At 36.5% G+C, this 25291-nt stretch overlaps 1 protein-coding gene across 1 annotated transcript; it reads left to right on the top strand.

Moving 5' to 3' along the window:
- Positions 1–704: 704 nt before the first annotated feature.
- ankef1a (ankyrin repeat and EF-hand domain containing 1a) lies at positions 705–22727 on the top strand. The gene is made up of 11 exons (XM_048207157.1): positions 705–837; positions 3110–3468; positions 4163–4362; positions 4532–4681; positions 4833–4956; positions 5860–6688; positions 7123–7349; positions 7603–7772; positions 8841–8981; positions 9654–9809; positions 20695–22727. Exons 2-10 carry the CDS (start codon positions 3117–3119, stop codon positions 9804–9806), a joined length of 2346 nt encoding a protein of 781 aa, XP_048063114.1. The 5' UTR covers positions 705–837; positions 3110–3116; the 3' UTR covers positions 9807–9809; positions 20695–22727.
- The last annotated feature ends 2564 nt before the right edge of the window (positions 22728–25291 follow it).

A 25291-nucleotide genomic window follows, 5' to 3' on the forward strand; every position in this document is an offset into this window, starting at 1 on the left:
ACATAGCAGTATTATAATTCAGCAAATAAAGTGTATCTGATTGTTGTGCAATCCAAATAGTCCTCACATTTTTTCTTCTTCCAAACTGAATGTTGAGTATTGGATATACACTATATTTGCAATGCTGTTTTTTAATAAAAAAAATAATTTTTCAGACATTTATATTTGTGGAATTAAGTTATTTTCCAAAAAGCCTAGATTTAGATTTCTTAATTTTCTTAATAAAATTACTATATGCATTTGTTAGTGTTCTGATTCTGTTTTGGTTTTCCAAAGTCTCATTGGCTAAAAAAGCGCGGGCCACTCTACTAATTTATATAAACTCAGCGTCCTCTAGTGGACAATCTTAAATCTTCCCCAAGTTTTCTTGTTGAACCCTACCCTCTTCCTAAAAAGGATTGAGTGCTGGTTGAAGTGATATCAGATTAAATTATGCATGACTTCAACTTCATGGTGAGAGAACCATATCCAATATGAGCATGGCGCGAGGAAGCATCTCATTGTGATAGATGTCACTTACTGTCACTCGTACAAAAAGTTACTCACACGCTTGAAGAATTTGCCATGAAATCTGATATGCCGTTCCTCGTCAAGCTACTCAAACCCGGGCAAGTGATCACGTAAAAGTGCGGTAATTCTACCTGAGGCTGCTTCTAAATAAAAAGAGGCGGGGACAGTGAGGCGGAATTTACTTCTTGAAGAAGCTTTTTAAGTGTTCACGGGCCACGGCGTGCTGTTGCTATAGAGACACACAGAGCGCGCACAGAGACGCGCTTGGTAACAATGTTGAATGTAACATTTACTTAACATTCTGTTGATTTTAAACATCGACTACAGGTAAGAGAATCTGATTGTTGTTTGACATTGAATGTAGTCTTGTAAAACGTGTGGATCCGATAAACAGACTATATTGTTTGTTCCTAACCTAAAAAAATCTTTAATTAAAACTAATGTGCAACGTGAGGGGAAACCCCTTGGTCCCAAAATATAAGATGGAAAAGTGGAAAAATTACATTCGTTTTTACTGAATATTTATGGTGTAACATGAGTTGTGTAAAATATAAATGTGTATGTTATTTTAAAAATCATGTAAATATTAAGACAGCTAAAGCACTTGAGGTTGCATTTGTGGGGTTTTGGTCTGTGATATGGCAATATGAAAATTTGAGGTTTTGTCATCAATTTTGGCATTTCATAACATCTTGACTGTGTGTATCCTTAGAAAAAAAAAACAAGTATACTCTAAGTTCATTTTATTAAGTAGAGTTGAAGTATATTTTAAGTATACTTCACGTAGTAAGTATACTAAAATCAATGTACAATCAATGTAGTATACTATTTTAATACTACTTGGGACTAAATTAGCCAATTTTTTTAGTGTATGAAAGTATATTTTTAGTGTAACACTAGGACACTTTGAGTACACAACTAGTTTACAACTACATTTTTCATTTGTACTGCCACTATACTACAAGTGAATAGTGACTAAATGCTTGTAGCACATTTTTTTTAGTTTATTAAAAGTACACTCTGAAGTATACTCAAAGTAAACTACTAGTTTAGTAGTTTTATACTGTAAGTATACTTATAAGTTATCTTTATGTGAATCATACTTATAGTTTACTATTTATATATTACTTTTTGCACTTTAAGTATACTACTATGTTCCTATTTAGGTAAATTTATACCTGAAATATACCTTTAAATGTACTTAAAGTATAAGTAAATTCCTATGTGCACTACCAGTGGACTATACAGCAATTTGCATATTCAGAATTAGGAACATATATGTTTTCTTTATAAATCATTATGTTAAAATCATGTTCAAAGTATTTAATAGGCTACTCAATCAAAAGATTAAACAACTACAAGCAAAGTATAGGGCTACTTAGAATACTTTAAAGTACAGTACAGTCCAAAAGTTTGGAACCACTAAGATTGTTAATGTTTTTAAAAGAAGTTTCGTCTGCTCACCAAGGCTACATTTATTTAATTAAAAATACAGTAAAAAACAGTAATATTGTGAAATATTATTACAATTTAAAATAACTGTGTACTATTTAAATATATTTGACAAAGTAATTTATTCCTGTGATGCAAAGCTGAATTTTCAGCATCATTACTCCAGTCTTCAGTGTCACATGATCCTTCAGAAATCATTCTAATATGCTGATCTGCTGCTCAAGAAACATTTAATGTGTACAATTGTACAAAATATTTGTGTACAATATTTTTTTTCAGGATTATTTGATGAATAGAAAGTTCAAAAGAACAGTGTTTATCTGAAATCTAATCTTTTGTAACATTATAAATGTCTTTACTGCCACTTTTGATTGATTTAATGCATCCTTGCTGAATAAAAGTATTCATTTCTTTAATTTCTTTTCAAAAAAAGAAAAAGAAAAATTCTTACTGACCCCAAACTTTTGAACGGTAGTGTATAATGCTACAGAAGCTTTGTATTTCAGATAAATGCTGTTCTTTTGAACTTTCTATTCATCAAGGAATCCTGAAAAAAAAGTACACAACTGTTTTCAACATTGAAAATAATCATAAATGTTTATTGAGCAGCAAATCAGCATATTAGAATGATTTCTGAAGGATCATGTGACACTGAAGACTGGTGTAATGATGCTGAAAATTCAGCTTTGCATCACAGGAATAAATTACTTTGTCAAATATATTTAAATAGTACACAGTTATTTTAAATTGTAATAATATTTCACAATATTACTGTTTTTACTGTATTTTTAATTAAATAAATGTAGCATTGGTGAGCAGATGAAACTTCTTTTAAAAACATTAAAAATCTTAGTGGTTCCAAACTTTTGGACTGTACTGTATATCTCGATCAAAAGATTTTTTTTTTTTTTTTTTGTCAGTATGTCAAGTATACTTAAGTGTAATTTTAAGTATATTTCTGAGAAGTGCATAAAACGTAAACTGAAAGTCTTATTTTTAGTTTAAAAGAAGTATACTGACAGCACAAAAACTTACTTTTTTTGTAAACATATTGCACTTTGGTAAAAAATTATGCATTCAATTATGTTATGAATTTAAATAGATAAAAAAATATGCAAATGCTACCATACATTTTTAATATTCTCAGGTTCATAATGTCATGCACCCTGGCCAAGGAAAGGCTTGAAGTTTTGCAGATCTACCGGCTGCTTCAGTGCGTCCAGGATGGAGATAAGCCGTACATAGAGAAATTAATCAGCATGGGTGTTGATGACCTCATCAATCTCACAGAGCCACACGAGGGGAATGGTGTCCTGCACCTGGCGTCGGTGGCCAACAATCCTGACATGCTGGAGTTCCTCGTAGCTCAGGGTGCCTGTCCAGACGTGCAGGACAGGAGGGGGCGGACACCGCTGATGCTGGCCGCAGAGCTCGGATATGACGGTATCGTGTCTCTACTGGCCAAGAGGAACGCAGACATGAAACTTGTAGACAAAGAAGGGAAAGGTAATTTTTTATTATTTTATTTTATAATGTACGTAGTTATATAATAACTGCTACTTAATTACTATTACAAAAAATATGCATGCTGCAACTGTTGAAAGCTTAGGTCAATGGCAGGGTAAATAATGGGAGAACATCAATGTACTGTATAAACTTATATGCAATATACAATATCTCACTTTCAAGGGTTAGATATTAATGAGGCTTCCCGTATTTGACACTTCACAAGAAATTATTCTTCATAAGACAATTTGACAGCAGCCACATAGTGTGAAGTGACATGTAGCTAAATATGGTGTCCAATACTCGGAATTTGTGCTCTGCATTTCACCCATCCAAGTGCACACACACAGCAGTGAGTATTGAACACACACACACTGGGCAGACATTTTTTCATTTTCGTCCGGGGAGCAATTGGGGGTTAGTTGCCTTGCTCAAGGGCACCTCAGTTGTGGGTAATGAGACTGAGACCCCACCTACATTTCCTACCGGTACTGAGACTTGAACCCGCAACCTTCAGGTTACAAATCCAGCTCTTTAACCATTAGGCAACTGCCCCAACAGAGATCATCAATGGCTGGCAGCATCCTGCCATTTTGGAGATTTACTGTATGCAGTCTATCTAATTACAGATCAGGGCACAACAAGTTAGTGTGTAAACCGATCTGAGTAATCCGTACTCTGGCTTCTCTCCCAGGCTTGCTCTTCTACTGCATCCACCCTACCAAAAGGCACATGCGCTGCCTCCAGGTGGCCCTTACAGGCAATGCAGATGTCAACAATGTTTCAGAAGCTGGGATGCCAGTGTTCCTGCTGGCCTGTGAGCAATCTCAGGACTGTGAGGGAATGTGTCTCAGTATCCTAGAGAGAGGAGCAGACCCCAATGCTACAAATCAAGTATGCAAATGTTGTGTAATTGATAATGCTATATTTGAATACTCTTTCCCTGAGCTGGATTCAAACAAACGGACCTTCTGAAATCGCAAGCATGTAATTCAAACACCAACTTGTTCATAAGAAAGAGTATTACACCGAATAACATGTTTGTGTGTGTATGATATCCCAGGAAACAGGTCGGACAGCTCTGATGGAGGCCACCAGAGCGGGAGCAATAGATCTCGTGAGAGCCATTCTCAGAAAAGGAGGAAACGTCAATGCTCTGGATAAAAAGCGATTCCACTCAGCTCACTTTGCGGCTGAAAGAGGCTTCTTTGAAGTGAGTGTCACTTCTATTGTTGTTCCACAATTATATAAAAAGTGATCAAATGTGCTGCTCTTGAATAAAACTGATATGTATGTATAAAAGCCTATGTATTTCTCCCAGTGATTATGATCATTGCTTTTAACTTTAGTTATGCTATTTCCAGATCATTAAGGTGCTGTCTGCATATGCAGCAGATTTTGGAGTAGTAACAACAGAGGGGGATACACCGTTGCACTTTGCTGCCTCTGGTGGCTACACAGATTGCTGCAGGTTTCTAGCTCAAAGAGGTAAATCAATTCATTTTATCATACAAAATCATTAAACCATGGGAGAAGGCTGCTTGTTACTCATTTAAGCAGAACGGTGTAAATTCTCAAATGACTGAAGAATATGAATCAATAGCAAAACAACTATAGCTAAAAACTATAAAATAGCTTATAATTCATTGCATTTTGTGATTTTTTCCCCCCTTATATTGTCTTTATTTATTCCTTTTATTTCATACGGAACGTTTATTTTCCTTTCCTTCAGCATTCTCATTCTAGAGTGAATTTGATTGGACAGAAATCTGTGTTTTGCAGGATGCGTCATCAATAGTTTTTCTCTGTTTTCCTGATAAATTAAAACCATACAGCCATACAATCGCGATATAGCTTAAAGATTTAAAGTAATAAATATATGTGGATCATGTTTCAGAGTGAAGCGCAACACTGTGTGATTTTGTGCACGAGCAGCTCATGATACAGGGTTTTTCAGTGTCTCAGACTGGCACGGTTCGCATTAAATGTTGCTCTGTTTTCTTCCAAATTGAAAGCTTGATGGTTTAACATTTGAAAATTAAGAAATTAAAACAGCAATAAATATTAGTACTATAATTTTACAGTTGCACTATAAAATAAATTTATATTATTATTATTATTATTATTATATATTATTTTTCCTAAATACTTGGGTTTTTTTTTTACAGTGAAGTTTTACAATAGTATTACAATAACAATTTTTCTTATAGTTTCATATTTTTATTTAGTAATAATAATAATAAATTGTGCAGCCCTACCAAAAAATATATCACCACACATTTTTTCCCCCAACCCATGCAGCCCTATCATAAAAGCAATCATGCTTCTTGATGTGGAACATGCTGAACATTATTATATGATATTTCATACCGACTCATATTCCTACTTCAGGATGCAATCCCAAATTGAAGAACCAAGAAGGTCTGCTTCCTCGTCAGATTGCTAAGGACTGTGGCCATAAAGCCACTGTAAAAGAGCTTAAGAAGGCTGAACGACTATATGGAAAGTTCTCAAAAGGGATGGGCGGCACAAATGAACCATGGGCTCTGACACTTCACGACTGGTCTCATGAAAACGAAAATGCGCTAAGAAGTGCTTTCGAGTCTGCGTCAGATGGCATTATGGGAATAGAGGTGGTGTCCAGGGTGACATTTGTGTCTGTTCTTCAGGAACTTCATGTTCCTCTAGATGATGACCAAATTCACACTCTTCTGCTTGCTCTGGATAAGAGAAGAGAGGGCTTTATAAATATAAATGACTTTCTAAGAGGTCTCAAATATCTTCCAAAGATATATGTTATGGCATCTTATGGGTCTAAGAAGAAGAAGGCAACCAAGGCAGGAAAGGCCAAAAAGACTAAGTTCAATCCACCCATGCCCATCTGCACCGTCCCACCTGATCTCATTCATCGGCGTGATGATGGTGGGCCACCGCATTTTATGATTGAAAGCTACCAGCATGCTACAGATACTCACAGATATGACCGGGACCATCGACCAGGACATCCTATTGAGGATGATACATCGTGGTACATCGAAGAGCCCGAAAAGATATACATAAACATGAACTACTGTGCTAAAACAGGAGATATTGAGTCTCTTAGGTTAGCACTCAGCCAAAAGGTTCCAGTAGATGTGAAAGATCGCTTCTACAAGACACCACTCATGGCTGCATGTGCAAGTGGGAACCATGAAGTGGCAAAGTTCCTCCTCGATAATGGGTAAGACTTATGAACTTCTAAGTGTTGACTTAAAAGGATAGGACCCTCATGTCATTCCAAATCTGTTTGCATTTCTTTTTCAGCAAACCGTTTTGTTTCCCATTCGGTTTCCATTGTATGGACAAAAAAGTACAATGGAAGTCAATGGGAACCGAAACTTTTGGTTACCAACATTCTTCAAAATATCTTCTTTCATATTCAACAGAAGAAAGAAAGTCATACAGGTTTGGAATGACATGAGGGTAAGTAAATGACAGAATTTTCATTTTTGGGTGGACTATAAGGAATAAATTAAAGTATATTTACATTGGCATATATTATATATATATATATATATATATATATATATATATATACATATATATATATATATATATATATATATATATATATATATATATAAAAATGATACCCAAATGACAATCTCATCACAGGGCTGACGTGAATGCATGCGATCAGTTCAGCTGGACTCCTCTGCACCATGCCTGTCATGCAGGACAGCTGGACATCATACAGTTGCTGGTGGAGGCGGGAGCTTCTGTGGACCCGCCCACCCTCAATGGAGCCACTCCTCTAATGAGAGCCATTGAGAGCTGTAGGCCGTCCTGTGTGGAGTACCTCATCAAAGCTGGGGCAAAGATCAATGCAGTAAATAAGACAGGTACACTCCACTTTCTAGCATAGAACAATTATAATACAACTTCAGCATCTGATAGAAGATAAATCTACTGAAGCAAATTCATAACCACTTGCAACCAGTGCAGACGGTTTCTACGTCATTCCCTCAATGCCACCTCATCTTTGCTGGAGCGCTCTTATGAACACCCTGATTTACATTGCATTAAATCTCTGAGATTGATCAACTTTGGCTCTGCTGTCATTTGAGTCAGGAACTTTCAATCTTTTAATTGCAGAGCAAAATTGCTTGGACGTTGCCCATGCTTATGCAGACTTCAGAGTGGTGGATTTGGTCCAGGCTAAGATTAATATGCAACCCAGACCTAAGGACAACAAGAAGCCACAGCCTGTCAAAGTCCACCGCAAACCTACACCAGCCTCAACCCCTGGCTCTACAAAAGAAAAGGTAGAGCAAACGAACTGTATGTGATTTACTGTACATGCCTACCTTCATTTAAAGTCCCCATGAAATCACAATAGACAGTTCTTACATTATTCAAACATATGCTATGAGACTAGGGTAAATATTTTTTCTTTTTAATATACTTTAAAGACGCTAGTTTAGTTTTTTTTTTGTTTGTTTGTTTCTACAATGGTTCTGGACTTTATACTGACGCCACTAATATTAAATATTAATACACTTAATATTCAACAATATTATTGATTTGACTGCACTGACAATATTGGATGATAACTGAACTGAGCTGGACAATGACATTACTGTTTTTCTGCACAACTGTTTTATAGATGAAATAAACTAATTTAATAATTGATGATCTTTACAATGAAACTGAATCAACACTGAACTGACTTCAGCTAAACAATGACACCATTTTCTTTTAGAGCTGCTGTACAGCCAAAATAAATTCTGTTTGTATCATTAAATCATTTTCCTGTTATCACTGTAAAGCTGCTTTGAAACAATCTGTATTGTATAAAGTGCTATATAAACAAAGGTGAATTGACTTGACCAATGGCACAGATGTAGCATCACACAATAGCAAATGCTTTTGGATGCGCAATTCACATTTTTTTAATCCATGACAAATTTATTCTGCAACCAGAAGTGTCCCATAATAGTGGTTATAGACTGCAATATCAGTATATTGCAACATCTGTTTTTATCCTTATGTAGAACTAAAGATTTTTTTCACCACATATGTCAAAAGTAGCTACTATTTACAACAATTTAAGGTTTTCATTTTAAAATTCCTGTGTCATTTCAAATCTAAGATTGAAACAGTGTAAGAGCTGTGATCAAAACCATCTAGCCATAAAAATTAGATGACACCACAAAAGAGTAAGTAAATGAGTCCAGACGTGTCACATTACCCCCAACAAAGCACTGACGGCTTTGTGACTGTTAGTGTGCTTAGGGAAACCCTGCTGAACCTTTGTTGAAAGTCACACCATTGTCAATATGTCATCACGTCCACTGTGTCTTGATTACGGTGTTGGCGCTTTATCTTCTCAGCAGGGCACCGTTCCCACTCCCACAGCCTCCTCAAACTCAGCAGTCAAGAAAGCAATGAAGAAAGACAGTGTTATCGTGCACAGCACTCAGATCACCAGCGGCAAGCTCAACAAATTGGACATCAGTTTTATGCCAAGAACGGTAAGCTGGATACCACTCGCAGAGATGTGAGCTAGGCCTGTTTAAGCACAGTGGGCCTCATGTACTACTAATAACAAGTGTTTTCATGTGAAAACAGGTGTGTGTGCACATGAATTTGTTCTTACTTATTCCACTGTTCATTAATCTGGATTATTCCACATTGATGTCTCCATATAATGAATGATCCAGTAAGGATACATTCTTCTTTGCAAATGTATCCTCACGCTCACGTTTTGCATGAAAGCACCTGCAGCAAGATCTTTAAGTAAATCCATGCCAAGCATGGCATTCTCAAAAACACCTGAAATATGCTGAACACCTTTTATTTATATAGGTCAAAACTACACATTTTATGCAGAACCTATTTTTGTTACTCTGGAATATAATTGTTATTATTAAATTGCAGTTATTTAAATCATCATTCAAAACATATGCTGTTTATAAGGCCACCAAGATTGTGTGATTTTTTTTTTTTTTTAAATAGTTTTTCTTATTTTATCTTAAATTTAGAAAAAAAAAATTTTTGAAAAAATATTAATATATATGTTTTACACACAAATATGTGCATACAAACTTCTAGTGAAAGAAAGACTGAGATGTCATGGTGCCAAAAGATTAGCAAATATATTTTCAGTGGATTATGATATTTGTTTTTCCTGCTATTTGTTGTAGACGTGGCAAAATCAGCTGACCACCAGCGAGCTGATTGAGAAGAAGGCAAGGAGGAGGCAGCGTTTCAGTTTTGAGGTGGATTTTGATGACTTCAAGATGCCATTCAATAAAAACATTCAGAAGAAGTCCATGGAGTTTGACCTTACTGACTGAAAGGTGAAAACCTGTCTGAGATCAAAACAACACTGATGCACAAATATCATTGCTTGCTAAGGAAAATACTATTAATTATGCTAATTTTTGGGTTAGGGATTTGCACAGACCCAAATTTTTATTAAGTGAGAAGACAAACTATTTCTACCAGGCAGACAATAAAATGGACAAAATCATACAGTGGCATGAAAAAGTATGTGAACCCCTTGCAGAATCTGTGAAAATGAGAATTATTTTAATAAAATAAGAGGGATAATAAAAAATGCACGTTATTTTTTGTTTAGTACTGTCCTGAGTAAGATATTTGACATAAAAGATGTTTGCATTTAGTTCACAAGACAAAACAATAGCTGAATTTATTAAAATAACCCCATTCATAAGTATGTGAACCATTGATTCTCAATACTGTGTGTGGTTACCTGATGATCTACGACTGTTTTTATGTTTTGTGATGGTTGCTCATGAGTCTCTTGTTTGTCCTGAGCAGTTAAACTGAGCTCTGTTCTTCAGAAAAATCCTCCAGGTCCTGCAGATTCATCAGTTTTCAAGCATTTTTGCATATTTGAACCCTTTCCAGCAGTGGCTGTATGATTTTGAGATTCATCTTTTCACATTGAGGACAATTGAGGGATTCAAACTCAACTATTAAAAAAGGTTCAAACATTCACTGATGCTCCAGAAGGAAACACGATGCATTAAACTTTTGAATTCAAATATCAAGGTAAATTGTATTTAATTTTTCTTCCGGGAAACATGCAAGTATCTTCTGTTGGTTCCGAAGGGCAGTACTAAATGAAAAACAATGATATTTAAACAAAATAAGAAAAATTGTGACATCTTCATCCTGTTCAAAAGTTTTCACACCCCGACTCTTAATGCATCGTGTTTCCTTCTGGAGCATCAGTGAATGTTTGAACTTTTTTAATAGTTGTGTTTGAGTCCCTCAGTTGTCCTCAGTATGAAAACACAGATCTCAAAATCCTACAGTCACTGCTGGAAAGGGTTCAAATATGCAAAAATGCTTGAAAACTGATGAATCTGCAGGACCTGGAGGATTTTTCTGAAGAACAGAGCTCAGTTTAACTGCTCAGGACAAACAAGAGACTTATGAACAACCATCACAAAACATAAAAACAGTAGTGGATCATCAGGTAACCACACACAGTATTGAGAATAAATGGTTCACATACTTATGAATGGGATTATTTTAATAAATTCAGCTATTATTTTGTCTTGTGAACTAAATGCAAACATCTTTTATGTAAAATATCTTACTTAGGACAGTACTAAACAAAAATTTTTTTATTATCCCTCTTATTTTATTAAAATAATTCTCATTTTCACAGATTCTGCAAGGGGTTCACATACTTTTTCATGCCACTGTATATAACTCATAGATAATCCCAGGGGTTGGATTCATGACAGTCTTTTTAAGGAAGAAGTCAATTTCTTAAGATATGTTCTTAAGTTTGATTCTTAAAGCATTCTTAAGAAGAATTTTCTTATGAAGAACAGCCATCATCTGGTGTTATCCGTTGTTATCTGATTGTATGCCGGTTCTTGCAGAAGACTTGCAAATCAACGTATCTTTTTGTGCTGCCTGCTAATTACCATAATAATCTTAAGCGTGCACACTATTTTTGTCAAAACTGGCTTAACGGGAGCTCAGCACTTGCCGTTGCATTTTTTTAATGTGCCATGTATTTTAAATATGTATTTTGTGCTGAATGCTACCAAAAAAGATGTTGTAATTATAAACTTAAAAAAGAAGTCCCTATTTCAGATGAGTTACTGATTTTCAAATTAGCAAAAAGTCGCTTCACGCATAATAAAATGTGTGTCACTTCAGAGTACTCATGCACATCCCTAGTGATAGTAATATGTATTACAAGTAGCTAGTGTAATGTTGTAATGCTCAATTTAAACAAGCCAATAAATTCATTAAACATCTTACCTTTGGGGATTTAAGACAAGTCCTAACTTCTCTTAAAAACATTCTTTTCAGAAATTTAAATTCTTCTTAAATTTTGTATTCTAAAGAATAATCTCAAGAAAAAAAAGATAAGAACATTCTTAATAACTGTAAAAAAGAAGAAAGAAAAGCAGTTATAATTTTATTCTTAAGAATGTTTTGTGAATCTGACCCCAGAATATCATAGAGACTTGAGGGTCAGCTGTCAACTTAGCAACCTGATAGCAATGTCCTGACAACCTTCCAAAAATGCCTTAGCATCATACTTTGCATGAGCATCTAGTTTTGGTACCATTCCAACATACAGTGTGTTTTATGCTGTAGTTACTTAGGGATTAATACTGCATGTCTCACGGCTGTTTCTTTGTCATCTCAGAGAGGGAGGTACGTTAAGCAAGATTGATTATGCGTTTAGGGGAGGCAGGAGATGAGAGCTGCTGCCTACGTGCTGGCATGCAGTTTGTCTCCTCCACGTCTCGCCGTCTGTCGGGCGTGCTGAGTACAGGCCTTTCACCACAGGCAACGCTGCGCAAAACCCCTCATGTTATTTATCTCAGAAAACCAAGCTATTTTATCCACATGCTTTAACATGAATACATTAACTGCTGATGTAATCATAGTGGAAATGTGTGATTGAAACTGTGACTAGTAGAAAGAGCTGTTCTTATTTTCTGTACTTTACAGAAGGCAACCAGTTACTGAGACAGCAGTGGTTTCAGAGTAGATTCTAGATTCTTTCTGCATGAAAATGCACCACTCGGCTGTCCTTTTTATTGCATGGTTCCTCTGTTTGGCCAACAGATGGCGCAATAGTGTTTACATACGAACAGTGTCTGTTTTGGATGGTTGTTGTGAGATCCTCAGGGACTCTTGTGTTACAGCTCAGCACTGCAAAATGACAGTCAAAACTATTGTGATTGTTTAGAGTCCTAATTTGATCTTAGTTAAAATACAATGTGGTTAAAGGGTCATTTAAAATGTGCAGGTATAGACTGCATGTATTATGTATCATAGCTGCCATTTTAAGTCTCTTTCATTAAGCAGTCTCTCTGATTTAGTCCCTGATGTATTCTGTTAGTTTAAAACCAACAGAAATGTACTGCTAATGAGTGAAAAGGAGTCTTACAGCATTAAATAAATGATCACATCAAATCAACACAACAATGTTTTACTGTAACTGCAGAGTAAGAGTAATCTCTGTTTAAAATGTCAGTGGTGGTGTCTGAAAAACAAAGATAAGGTGTTTTGTATTTGTACGACATGGATCTGATTAAATGCGCCCATGTCTGCTGATACCAGCGTTTACCACCGAATTAGATCATTAGGATTGCTATGCCTTCGAGGTCTGTTGGGTATGGTTACATAACAAAATAAATGGTCAGAACCAACAGCTATAAATCAAGGCAACTGAAACTATGAGGTTTATACATCTCCATTTGGTATCCAATCAGATTATGGAGAATTTATGTCAATTATCAGATACTGTAACTAGCATTGGAGAGATATGGATTTTAGTGTGTGCATGCATGTCTAAATTGAATTTGTTTTACTATGTTTGCTTCAGAAGCTGAGAGAGAGATGATAGACAACAAAAGAGCAAACATGAGAGTGGCAGAGAGAGATGGGGGGGGGGGCGGTTTGGAGAGTTAGTGCATCAGAGAGAGAGAAGGACAGGGCGAATGAAAGCGATAGTGCGAGTGTGAACCCGTCGGTGACATTCATCCCTGTAGATGTGGGTAACAAAACAGGGCCGTGTGGAGTGAGTCAGGGATGGAAATAGAGGAGTGAATTTTTTATAAAATCAATGCTCTTGGCTTCAGTGTAAACAAGATCTTTCAAGAGAGATGAGCACGCACATGCAAATTGTGTTTTTGCGTGGCATATTTGTTGAGTAATCTCACTTGACGTTTTTGATCTTAATATACATGTACATTGTTGTATTTAATAGGATTTGTCATGACTGCTATCTATATACACAGCTGGTCAAAACTTTTTTTTTTATATATATATATATTTTTTACAGAAGTCTCTTATGCTGACCATTCATTTGATCAAAAATTCAGAAAATGGTAATATTGTGAAATATTATTACAATTTAAAATAACTGTTTGAATTTTTAAAATGCAAGTCATTTCTGTACTAAAGCTAAATTTTCAGCATCATTACTCCAGTCTTCAGTGTCACATGATCCTTCAGAAATCATTCTGATAAGCGGGTTTGGTGCTCAAGAAACATTTCTTATTATTATCAACGTTGAACAGTTGAGTGATGAGTAACAGTCAAGTAACAATAAAGACAATGTTACAAAGGATTTCTATTTCAAATAAATGCTGTTGAATTTTCTATTCATCAAAGAATCCTAAAAAACAAAAAAAAAACAAAAAAAAGTAGTTTGCCACAAAAATATTAAGCAGCAAAAACTATTTGCGGCATTGATAATAATAAGAACCCTTATTAATAATTGAACACCAATGATAATTGATAATAAATGAGCAGAAAATCGGCATATTAAAATAATTTTTGAAGAATCGTGTGACACTGAAGACTGGGGTAATAGCTGCTGAAAATTCAACTTTGCCATCGCAGGAATAAATCATATTTTTAAATATAATCAAATAGAAAACCGTTCTTTAAATTGTAATAATATTTCACAATATCACTGTATTTTTGATCAAATAAATGCAGCCCTGGTGAGCATAAGAGAAACTCATAATAATTCCAGGCTTTTCACTGGTAATCTGTGTTTTACTTTTGTAAATCTGGTCATGTAGTGCTGTGCTAAGACTTTGTTTTGCTCCATCTGAAATGATATACCTGCCCCGTCCACCTTGTTTTCTGGGTTGAAAGTCTTTCCTTGCAGCACTGCAGTGTTTCTACTCATACACACCCCCACACGGAGCTTACTCAGCATTATTGTTCCTCCTGGGACTAAGGGGAGACAGAGTGCTCTGCTGGCCAGGCTTGGCCTGAGCTGTGTTTGTGTTTTATTCAGTGCCTGTCACAGCTCTGCCCCACTGCCAGGGGCCGCTGATCTGAACGCAGCCGACTGGCTCTGTCCTGACAGAGAGTAAGACCCTCCTGCAGACCCAACATTCTCAGTTCAGAGACTGGGCATCTGCATACACTTAAGTAGACGCAGAATAGTCATATAAACACAGGTATTAGTGTTGTACAATACCATAGGACCCGAGAATCAAGATTTTATGAGGTCTGCCGAATACGATGTGACTGTTTTATCATAATAAGTCCACAGCTGCCCTTATACAGCAACTTTCTTACACATACTGGTGAAGGGTACAGTCTGTCAGGTCCAATAAAACAGGTCATTACTGGTTTATTTGGGTAATTCTTGTAAGATGGAGAAATGTGCAAATGTTTACAATCTCCTATGTGAAGCACTTAAAACAGTGCTAATATGGACAGGAAACCAAAGTGGACACAGAAAATCCATATCATTACCAAGTAGTGAATAAAAATTGTGCTACTTAAAGGGTTAGTTCACCCAAAAATGAAAATTCTGTCATTAAGTACTCACCCTCATGTCGTTCCACACCTGTAAGACCTTCGTTCATCTTCAGAACACAAATTAAGATATTTTTGATAAAATCCGATGGCTCAGTGAGGCCTGCATTGCCAGCAAGACAAGTAACACTTCCAAACACCCAGAAAGCTACTAAAGGCATATTTAAAACAGTTCATGTGACTACAGTGGTTCAACCTAAATGTTATGAAGCAACGAGAACACTTTTTGTGAACCTAAAAAAAAAAAAAAAAAATCAAAATAACTTTATTTAACAATATCTAGTGATGGGCGAATCTTTTGTTTCGAATCAGTGGTTCGGAGTGCGTATCAAACTGCCAAAGTCACACGATTTCAGTAAATGAGGCTTCGTTATGTCATAAGTTTTTTCGAAATTTCACTGGTTCACCACTGGGGGATGTGACTTTGGCAGTTTGATACACGCTCTGAACCACTGATTCAAAACAAAAGATTCATAAAGCTTTGAAGCTTCATGAAGCAGTGTTTTGAAATCGCCCATCACTAGATATTGTTGAATAAAGTCGTTATTTTGTTTTTTTGTATTAAAGTATTCTCATTGCTTCATAACATTAAGGTTGAACCACTGTAGTCACATGAACTGTTTTAAATATGTCTTTAGTAGCTTTCTGGCCATCTGAAATCTTGCTGGCAATAGAGGCCTCACTGACCCATCGGATTTTTAAAAAAAACGAAGGTCTTACGAGTGTAGAACGACATGAGGGTGAGTCATTAATGACAGAATTTTCTTTTTTTAGGTGAACTAACCCTTTAATATTTTTTTTTGTAAATCATGATAAATTTTTCAGGATTCTCTGATGAATAGAAAGTTCAAAAGAACAATGAAATAGAAATCTTTTGTAACAACATAAATGTCTTTCCTATCATTTTTGATGAATTTAATCCACCTATCCTGAATAAAAGATCTTATAATCTTAATAAAACTTATAAGTTTAATAATCTTACTGACCCCAAACCTTTGAACGATGTTGCATATATATCCCTCAACCCAGATCAAATGTTAGGCACAGCAATATCAAAAAAAAAAAAAAAAAAAAAAGATATTTCTTAGTACCAAAACAATTTTTTTTTTTCTTTCTCTGATGTGCAGTGAGATTTTCCTACCAGCAGCCTTCAGTACAGTTACTGTTGTTGTAGAGTGAGGGATTGTTTTGGAGTCCCTCACTCAGGTTCTTTTTTTCAAGGAGTTGGTGTACAATTTCAGTCGATAGAAGCTGATGGCAGAAGTTCAAGTACCTTGCTGTTGAGCATTTTTCTGCAATTACCATTTGCATTTGGCATCCATTCTTTGTAGCATCACCTTTTGCCTTCCCAGCGATCTTTTACTTGGTGTCCTTAGTTTATTTTAGTACCCACCCAGGGGACCTTGACAACAACAATACAGATGCAGTCACAAAAAAATTCTCAGCCAGGTTACTTTCATGGTTTTAAAGTTCACAAGAAATAGTCTTGAAACCAATGCCAGTGAAGACCCAGTAATACGGTGAGTAATATGATCACCACGGTGGTCATTTAGCATTTGAATCAGGCATATGCAGACATTAATCTTTAATCTCACTACCAGATGCTGAGGGGAAAGAAATTATATTGTCTTGTTGCCATTCCAGCAGTCTGAAAAAGCAATTTTTATGAACCCTCCAGTGATAATATCACTAATGTATGATTGTGTTGTAGTCAGATCTAACGCACTGGGGTTGAGCTGCATGCAGTGTTGGAGTAAGTGGCCATATATCAGTGACAGAGTTCAGAGGATGAGAGCGTGAGGCTGAGCACTGCGGAGCCAGCAGGGTGAAGCTGGCAGAGATCTGCTCTGCACTCCATCGATCCGCTCTATCTGGAGTGGGTCATGGTTTCAGCGCTGGGCAGCTTCATTTTCACTGCAGTGGAGGCGTCTGCTGTTCCACCTCTGGGCACAAACAAAGCCACATAAAAACACACGCAGAATCTTGCATAGCTGGAAGCTGTGGTTCATTAAGCAGCAGAAGGCACCGAGGTACTAGTTTCCCTCTGAGCAGCCCTTAAGGGTAAGATCTGCCAGTAACACCCTGGCAAAAATGCTGCATCAGGACTGCAAGAGACACTGTATATATTGCAGGTGCCAGACATGACAGTCTGGGTCCAGGAGCCGGATTCACAAAACATTCTGAAGAATAAAATTCTTCTTAACTGCCAATTTCTCCTTATTTTCTAACTAAAGAAAAAAGATAAGAATATGTTGGATTCCCAAAAACTTTTCATAAGAATGTTCTATCTTTTTTTCTTAAGATTGTTCTTAAGAAGTATTCATATTCTCGAAAAGAATATTAAAAATCATTGAAAATAATTTCTTAAAGATAGGATAACCTCCAACCAGTCTTAAATACCCAAGTGTAAGATGTTTAATGAATTGACCGTTCGCAAAACCCACCTTCTTTAGTTACTGTTGCTATGTCCGACAAACCATGATGCTCTCACGCCACACATCATGTTCTCACAGTGAAAAATACATTGCGGAGCAAAGAGGAAGCTGACGACATATCGACAGACAAGACAGAGCAGGTTACTTTGATATGAAACAATCTCAAATGTTGTAATTTTTTAAAGAAATTTAAACAATAAATACTGTTCTGTGTCGTGACAGATCGCTGTAGCACCTCAGATCAAGCAGCTCATGAACCGATCATCTCTTCTTACTAGTTAATTTATATCATCAAATAAACATGAATGAACCACATTTCAACCACCGAAAGACGTCAGTACACATCATTTTTCAAGTTTAAGTCCACTAACGTTAATCTAGCCTACTACAGTGGTGCTCAGAATTATTGGCACCCTTGGTAAATATGATCAAAGATGACTGTAAAAATAAATCTGCATTGTTTATCCTTTTGATCTTTAATTCATAAAATTAGCAAAAATCTAACCTTTCATTGAAGGAAAAGAATTGAAAGTGGGGGGAAAAATCACATTATGAAATAAATGTTTTTCTCCAAAACACGTTGGCCACAATTATTGGCACCCTTTTATTCAATACTTTTTGCAACTTCCTTTTACCAAGATAACAGCTCTGAGTCTTCACCTATAATGCCTGATGAGTGTGGAGAACACCTGACAAGAGATCAGAGACCATTCCTCCATGCAGAATCTCTCCAGATCCTTCAGATTTCCAGCTCCATGTTGGTGCTTCTTCTCTTCAGTTCACTCCACTCATTTTCTTTAGGGTTCAGGTCGGGGGACTGGGTGCCAATAATTGTGGCCAACGTGTTTTGGAGAAAAACATTTATTTCATAATGTGATTTTCCCCACACTTTCAATTCTTTTCCTTCAATGAAAGGTTAGATTTTTGCTAATTTTATGAATTAAAGATCAAAAGGATAAACAATGCAGATTTATTTTTACAGTCATCTTTGATCATATTTACCAAGGGTGCCAATAATTCTGATCACCACTGCAACTCCCCTGACTGCTTTGTCGGACAAAATGGCGGATTTGGTGTTATGATTGGTTAGATCGCCTGTCAATCAAACTCCTGGCGAAGGGTCAATTTATTGGCTTGTTTCAAATATTAAGCATTGCAACAAAATACTAGCTAGCTAAATATAATACATATTACTACTAGTACCATATGTGGATGAGGACTTGATCATTTGCAAGTCTACATGATGCACTCACTCAAGATCTAGCAAGGCAGCACACAGAAACAGGACGCATTCACTCTAGAGAGAGCGCAAGAAAGACAAAGCGCAGATGAATGGGAATAACCGCTGCATCTTCTTGAGACAGGCTCATTTAAAAGTGATTATTACTTTAACACGACAGATTAAAAACACAACGTTGAGTGCTTAACTCCCATCAAGCCAGCTGTATGAAACTAGTCTGTGCACTTAATCTACAGGCAGTGCAAAAAGACTTGAGGTGCTTTTCCTTCAGTGAGTCTTCAGAAATACCCACCTTCAAATCAAATAACACCAAGCCTTTCATTTTCTTAACTTAAGTTCTTTCTTAACTTCTTTCTTTGAGAAGATTTTCATGAATCCGGCCCCAGGTCTGTACACTCTTACACAGTGTTTAAACCGCACGTGAATGACACTATGCGACAAAAGACAATAGAATCCATCATAATCAGTGATGATGTCTACACTGGATGTGACACAACATGACAAATCCCCGGATTTCTGGAGTAAAAAGTGAAAAGGTTCTATAGATCTTTACGCTAAGAAAAATATTGTTCTTTTAAGAACTGTTCACTGAAAGGTTCTTTGGGAACCAAAAATGGTTCTTCTATGGCATCGCTACAAGAACCCCCTTTGAAACCTTTATTTTTAAGAGTGTAAAGCAGTGTCTTCTCTTTTTTTTTGTCTTAGTTAGCCCCACAGTTCCAACAATAATGCTCAAGTACACAAATACAAACAAATACTCAAATACTTAAAAACAAACACTAGCATCAATAAATGAAAATCTAGGTGCCATTGACTCATTGTTCATTGTCGCATGATATGCAGTCACAATATGCAAGTGTGTTGAGTGTTGTTTAATGAACAGTGCAAATCATGATGTCTGTTTCACAATCAAATTAATCTTATGAAGCGGTTCTTTTTGGAATATATATATTTACAATTCAATCTTGAATCCACTCATGAGTTTGCGGTTTGATTCAGATTCACTCAGTGAATTATTCAGAATTGTTACTCTGAACCGACTCTCAGAGTGAACTCATGCTGAATTCGGAACCGCATACTAACATACTACTCTTACTATTTTCCCCATATCTTTCTATGGCAAAAATAGTAAGAGTAGTGTGCTAGTATGCAGTTCTGAATTCAGCATTAGAGTTCACAACTGACTCCCTCACTGAAACCATGAGTCACTTTACAGTTATGTAAGATTTGAAATAAACAGAGAACCTTTACTGTGATGCACTCTTTTTAGGAACCTTGGAAGTAAAACTGTAAAGTGGGTTCATGTACTGTATGAGCTATAATCAACACGATATTTCACTTTGTTTAAAAAAAACAACAACAGTATTTCTACCCTTTTTTTTAACAAAGATAAAATAAAAAATAAAAAGTATGAAAAATATATAAGACTATTTCTGAAATACTCTTACATGTTTTTCTTACAAGTGATATTTATATAGCAAAATACAATCATTACAATGCCATAATCAAATGGGAACTCCTTAAAAAAAAGTCATGAACCTGAAATGTCTTATATTGTTTTTCATATTGTATTTCATTAAAAAGAAATTGAAATATGTTCCTTTTAGCTTGTAATGTATTTCTTAAAATGATGGATGTGTTAAGGCATTCACTACAAAAATAATAATGAAATTAATTTCACTTAATTATTTTAAAAAATTTTAACTTTCTGTTTTACAGGTTTTACAAAGCAATGTCACAATCTTTCCAAGTACCTCCTGGAACATGTTTAAATAATGGTTGGGAATCACTGCTATACAGCAACATAAAGCAGGAAGGGAAGCGTCACGAGTGAATTGAAGTATCATTCATCAAATTCGTGCACATTATGACACAACATGGCTTGAGGACACCCGCTTTCACCTCTTCACAGGCTTTCTACATGAACGTGAGCATCTCTGAGAGAAAAAAAACAAAAAAAAAACGCAGCTGCAGGTGACGCATGGGAAGAGAACCCCCATGTTTCCATGGCAACATGCAGGTGAAGGCATCAAGGACTAATCTAGTGTTCCATCTATAAAGCTTAAGCGTTGTTACACTAGTCTTCGCTTAAATCCATCACACACACTCATTCACCATTACCTGTGTTCTGCTGATGTCACCAACTAAGCCTGAAATGATAATGATCACAGGTTTGCCTCACCAACTAGAACGCTGCACTACTCACAGCGGAGGGGGAGAAAAAGAGAATGAGAAAGACAGAGCAGTTATTGCACCATGTGTACGAGCCCTGAAAGACTGATAGCTTTAGCGGAACTCTGCAATCTTCCCCACTTCCAATCTATTTTCCAAACAATAACACACAGATGCTAAAAAGAAAGTGCAATCAACTGAAAACTTTCATGCTGTAGCAAGCTGCAAATCTGCATGGTCTAAAACTGTTTATGTCCTGATGTCCTTATTTTGAAAGTGTGGTCATTACGTCTGCTCACTGGACACATCAGATGTAGTCATGCAGTAAGAGCAACTCAGCTGTTCCACAGTTCTTCCCATGATGCAAATGAGCAAGTGCATCACTGCAAAAATCATTGTTTTAATTAGTATTTTTGTCTTGTTTTCCAGTAAAAATCTAAACATCCTTTGAACAATATTGTATTGAGAATGTCTTTAAAATCCCAAATCAGTTTCTGAATTTGAATTGAGGTAGCAAACAGAAGGTGGAATTGCAATTGAATATATAAGTATTTATACACAGATGAGCAAAAACAATATTTTCACCTGCCTAACATGCTGTTGGTCCTCCATGTGCCACCGAAACAGTGCCGACCCGCCAAGGCATGGACTCCAGTAGACCCCTAAAGGTGTCCTGTGGTATCTGGCACCAAGACGTTAGCAGCAGATCCTTCAAGTTCTGGTTGCAAGGTGGAGCCACCATGGATTGAACTTGTTGGTCCATCACATCCCACAGATGCTCAATTGAGATCTGGGGATTTTGGAGGCCAGGGCAACACCTTTACCTCTTCATCATGTTCCTCAAACCATTCCTGAACAATGTTTGCAGTTTGGCAGGGTGCATTATCCTGCTAAAAGGGGACCCTTCCACCAGGGAACACCATTGTCATGAAGGGTATACCTGGTCTGCAGCAATGTTTAGGTAGATGGCACATGTCAAATTTATGTCCACATGAATGGCGGACAAAGGATTTCCCAGTAGAACATTGCACAGAGCATCACACTCTCTCTGCCGGCTTGCCGTCATACCACAGTGCATCCTGGTGCCATCACTTCCCTAGGTAAACTGTGCACACTTACATGGTCATCCACGTGATGTAAAAGAAAACAGGACTCATTGGACCAGGCGACCTTCTTCTACTGCTCCAAGGTCCAGTTCTGACGCTCGCATACCCATTGTAGGCGCTTTCTATGGTGGACAAAACAATCATTTAAATGCATCGATGAGCCTTGGGTGCCCAACACCCTGTCGCCGGTTTGTCCCTCCTTGGACCACTGTTGGTAAATTCTCACCATTGCTGACTAGGAAACCATTTCAGAAATACTTTGACCCATCATTAACAGCGAACGGGTTATCCTGGTATATTTTTCTGTTTATATGAAAAATAACATAGAATCAGCAATATGGTGGGTGTATGATGTTTATTACGATGTTATGATGAACTATATGCCTTTCTCCACTGACATTGTTCAAAGCGTTTGTAAGGATACTGATTGTTAGAAGTCAGCTGTCTGACTCTGAGATGACGAACGGGAACATGGTTTGTGTAACATTAGCAACACATTTTCAGCTGTTTGATAATGTAGTCAAACAAAAGGCTAATCATATTAAATACCGTTATGTGTTCAACGTTGTAAAAAAAAACGATACCATTGTGCAGTGTTTACCTCAGTAAGTTGAGCTCGGGCGAGTGAGTGGAGGCGGGGCTAATTAGCATATTCATAGAACTGTATACTAAATGAAGCAAGGGTGTAGAGTTACATTTAAGCTATTTTAAGGCATCAAGAAATTTTTTTCACAGGAAATAATTGATCAAATATGAGTTTTAAGGGATAAAATTATTGACTACAGGGGGACTTTAATGATTTTTTTTTTTTTTTTTACTGGAAAACCAGACAAAAATACTGATTAAGAAAATCATTATTTACTGTGCACACAAGCATACATTACACAGCCAATAAGTGAGCAAATAGACATCACCACTTAACAAAGGCATGCATGTGGAGAGAGGAAGTGCACACATTCAGTTGGCAAAAAGAATAAGACGTCCTGTTAATTGGATAGAAGGGATATCACATTCTAGCCTAATGCACACAGGCGTGTTCAAAACTATTCTCTACACTATCACCCGGCAAGAATAAAACAATTGTTCTGGGTCTACTTAAGACTCCACTGTGGTTACGTTCTTATACATATACATAAATACATATTGATGTTACATGACTTCAGATCAAATCAATTTAGGTGGTAATTAACCTTTGACCTCAGTGCTACAGCATGCTGCCTCAGTGCCCAAGGGATCAATATAACCCTTTCCTGCCCTCATAACAATCAGAAAGAGAATTTAGGTGCTTTGATACTGGTCTTATGCCTTTTGGTGATTATCCAAACATATCAATACATATTTTTGATAACAATATTATACTTTTTAATGTTTATATTAATGAATCATTCTTATTTAGATTGAATAAAAGGGTAAAATGAGACTACAGTCCTTTATAAAAGCTCAGATCAATACGGATCAATATTTCTTCTGATATATATCTGCACCAGGGCATTCGAGACGCTTAGTCACACACTTATCAACGTTGCCACCCATCTCAAATCCATCCATTATCAGACTGAATATCACTTTCCTGAATTATCAAGCTTGCAGTGTGGCATTTTCACTCTACAGGGCTCAGTGGAGCAACCGGAGAGAGAAATCTGAATGAACCTCTGTGGAAAATAGGTCATGCACGTCTAGGGTGAAGGAGACGGGATGTAATGAGCAGCTAGAACAATATTGTCTGCTGGAGTGACAAGGCAGCCAAAGCAAACTTTTGCATAAATGCTAAATAAAAATGTGTCACTAGAATAGAAAATAAATCACAAACAAAAGCAGGGCTAAACTCTAAGCAAACCCAGGTATAAAAAGCCATATTTTCTTCAGTAGCAACTGTATCAACATTAACTAATACCACATTAGCCTATATAATGCTTAAAGGAACGTTAGTTAGAAATTACATAATAGTTGAGATGAGACTTAAGAAATGTCATGAAAATGCAAGGCATTATAAAACTGATATGGTAAACAAACAAGCTACTATATCATTGATTTTTGCAGGGATAGAATGCTGTATTGACAAATCAGAAGCCAGGACTGGAACAATCCATTTTACTAATACATGACTCTCTAGAATACTTGATTCTGATTGGTCAATCGCTGCATTCTGCAGTCCAATATTTTTTGTTTAATGACCACTAAAACTAATATCACATATATTTCCAAAATAGATGTGCTTGATTCACTTCTCTCTGATTACTTTGCAGTTTCTATCCTTCTCATTTAATTAACAAATATATATATATTATATATATATATATATATATATATATATATATATATTCAGTAAGTGGCTGTGATCAGCACTGTAATGCACTGACCCGTAATAAAATTAAATTCCCTCTAAGACAATGTCTTAGAGTGTCAGTGGCACTATTTTAAGACAAAGCTGACTGACCAAACACCACTTGCAAATAAGAGATTTTTTAAAAACACTATAGTCAGATCATCAAGTCACATAACTGCAGTTGTTGTGTCGATGCTGAGATGTTCACATTCCTCTGAGTCACATTTTAAAGGATTCCTTTGTAGCAGCAGAGAATAAACATGTTTTTAGGAGAGTGCTGAGTCACTGGTCGAATTCATCGCAGAAGCGTCCTCCCCCTCCCTTCAACAGCTCTTCACCTCATTCTCTCACTTTCTTCCTCTCTCTGGTCTGTTCTCTCCCTCCATCCCCCTCTCGCATTCTGATGTACACCCACCCGCTCCCGCCCCAACTTTTTCTGTCTCTTTATCTCTGTCAGCACCCCCTTGCCCAGCTTCCTCTGTGCTCGCTCTCACTCTCCTCTCTCTGGTTTAATTAAGGGGGAAATAAGTCTGTGAGTGACGTGTGAGAGAGCAAGGTCTAGTCACAAAGAGAGTTGATAATGCAGCTACTAATTCTTTCTTAGTGCCTCTGTTCCAAAGGTGAAAATACAGCAGCAGCAAAGTCAAATGCTACAGATTGAAAAAAAAAAAAAAAAAACTTCAAAGGCTTCAAAGATTCAGGGAGACTTTTT

The sequence above is a fragment of the Megalobrama amblycephala genome, linkage group LG11 (genome assembly GCF_018812025.1).
Source record: "Megalobrama amblycephala isolate DHTTF-2021 linkage group LG11, ASM1881202v1, whole genome shotgun sequence".
Lineage (NCBI taxonomy): Eukaryota > Metazoa > Chordata > Actinopteri > Cypriniformes > Xenocyprididae > Megalobrama > Megalobrama amblycephala.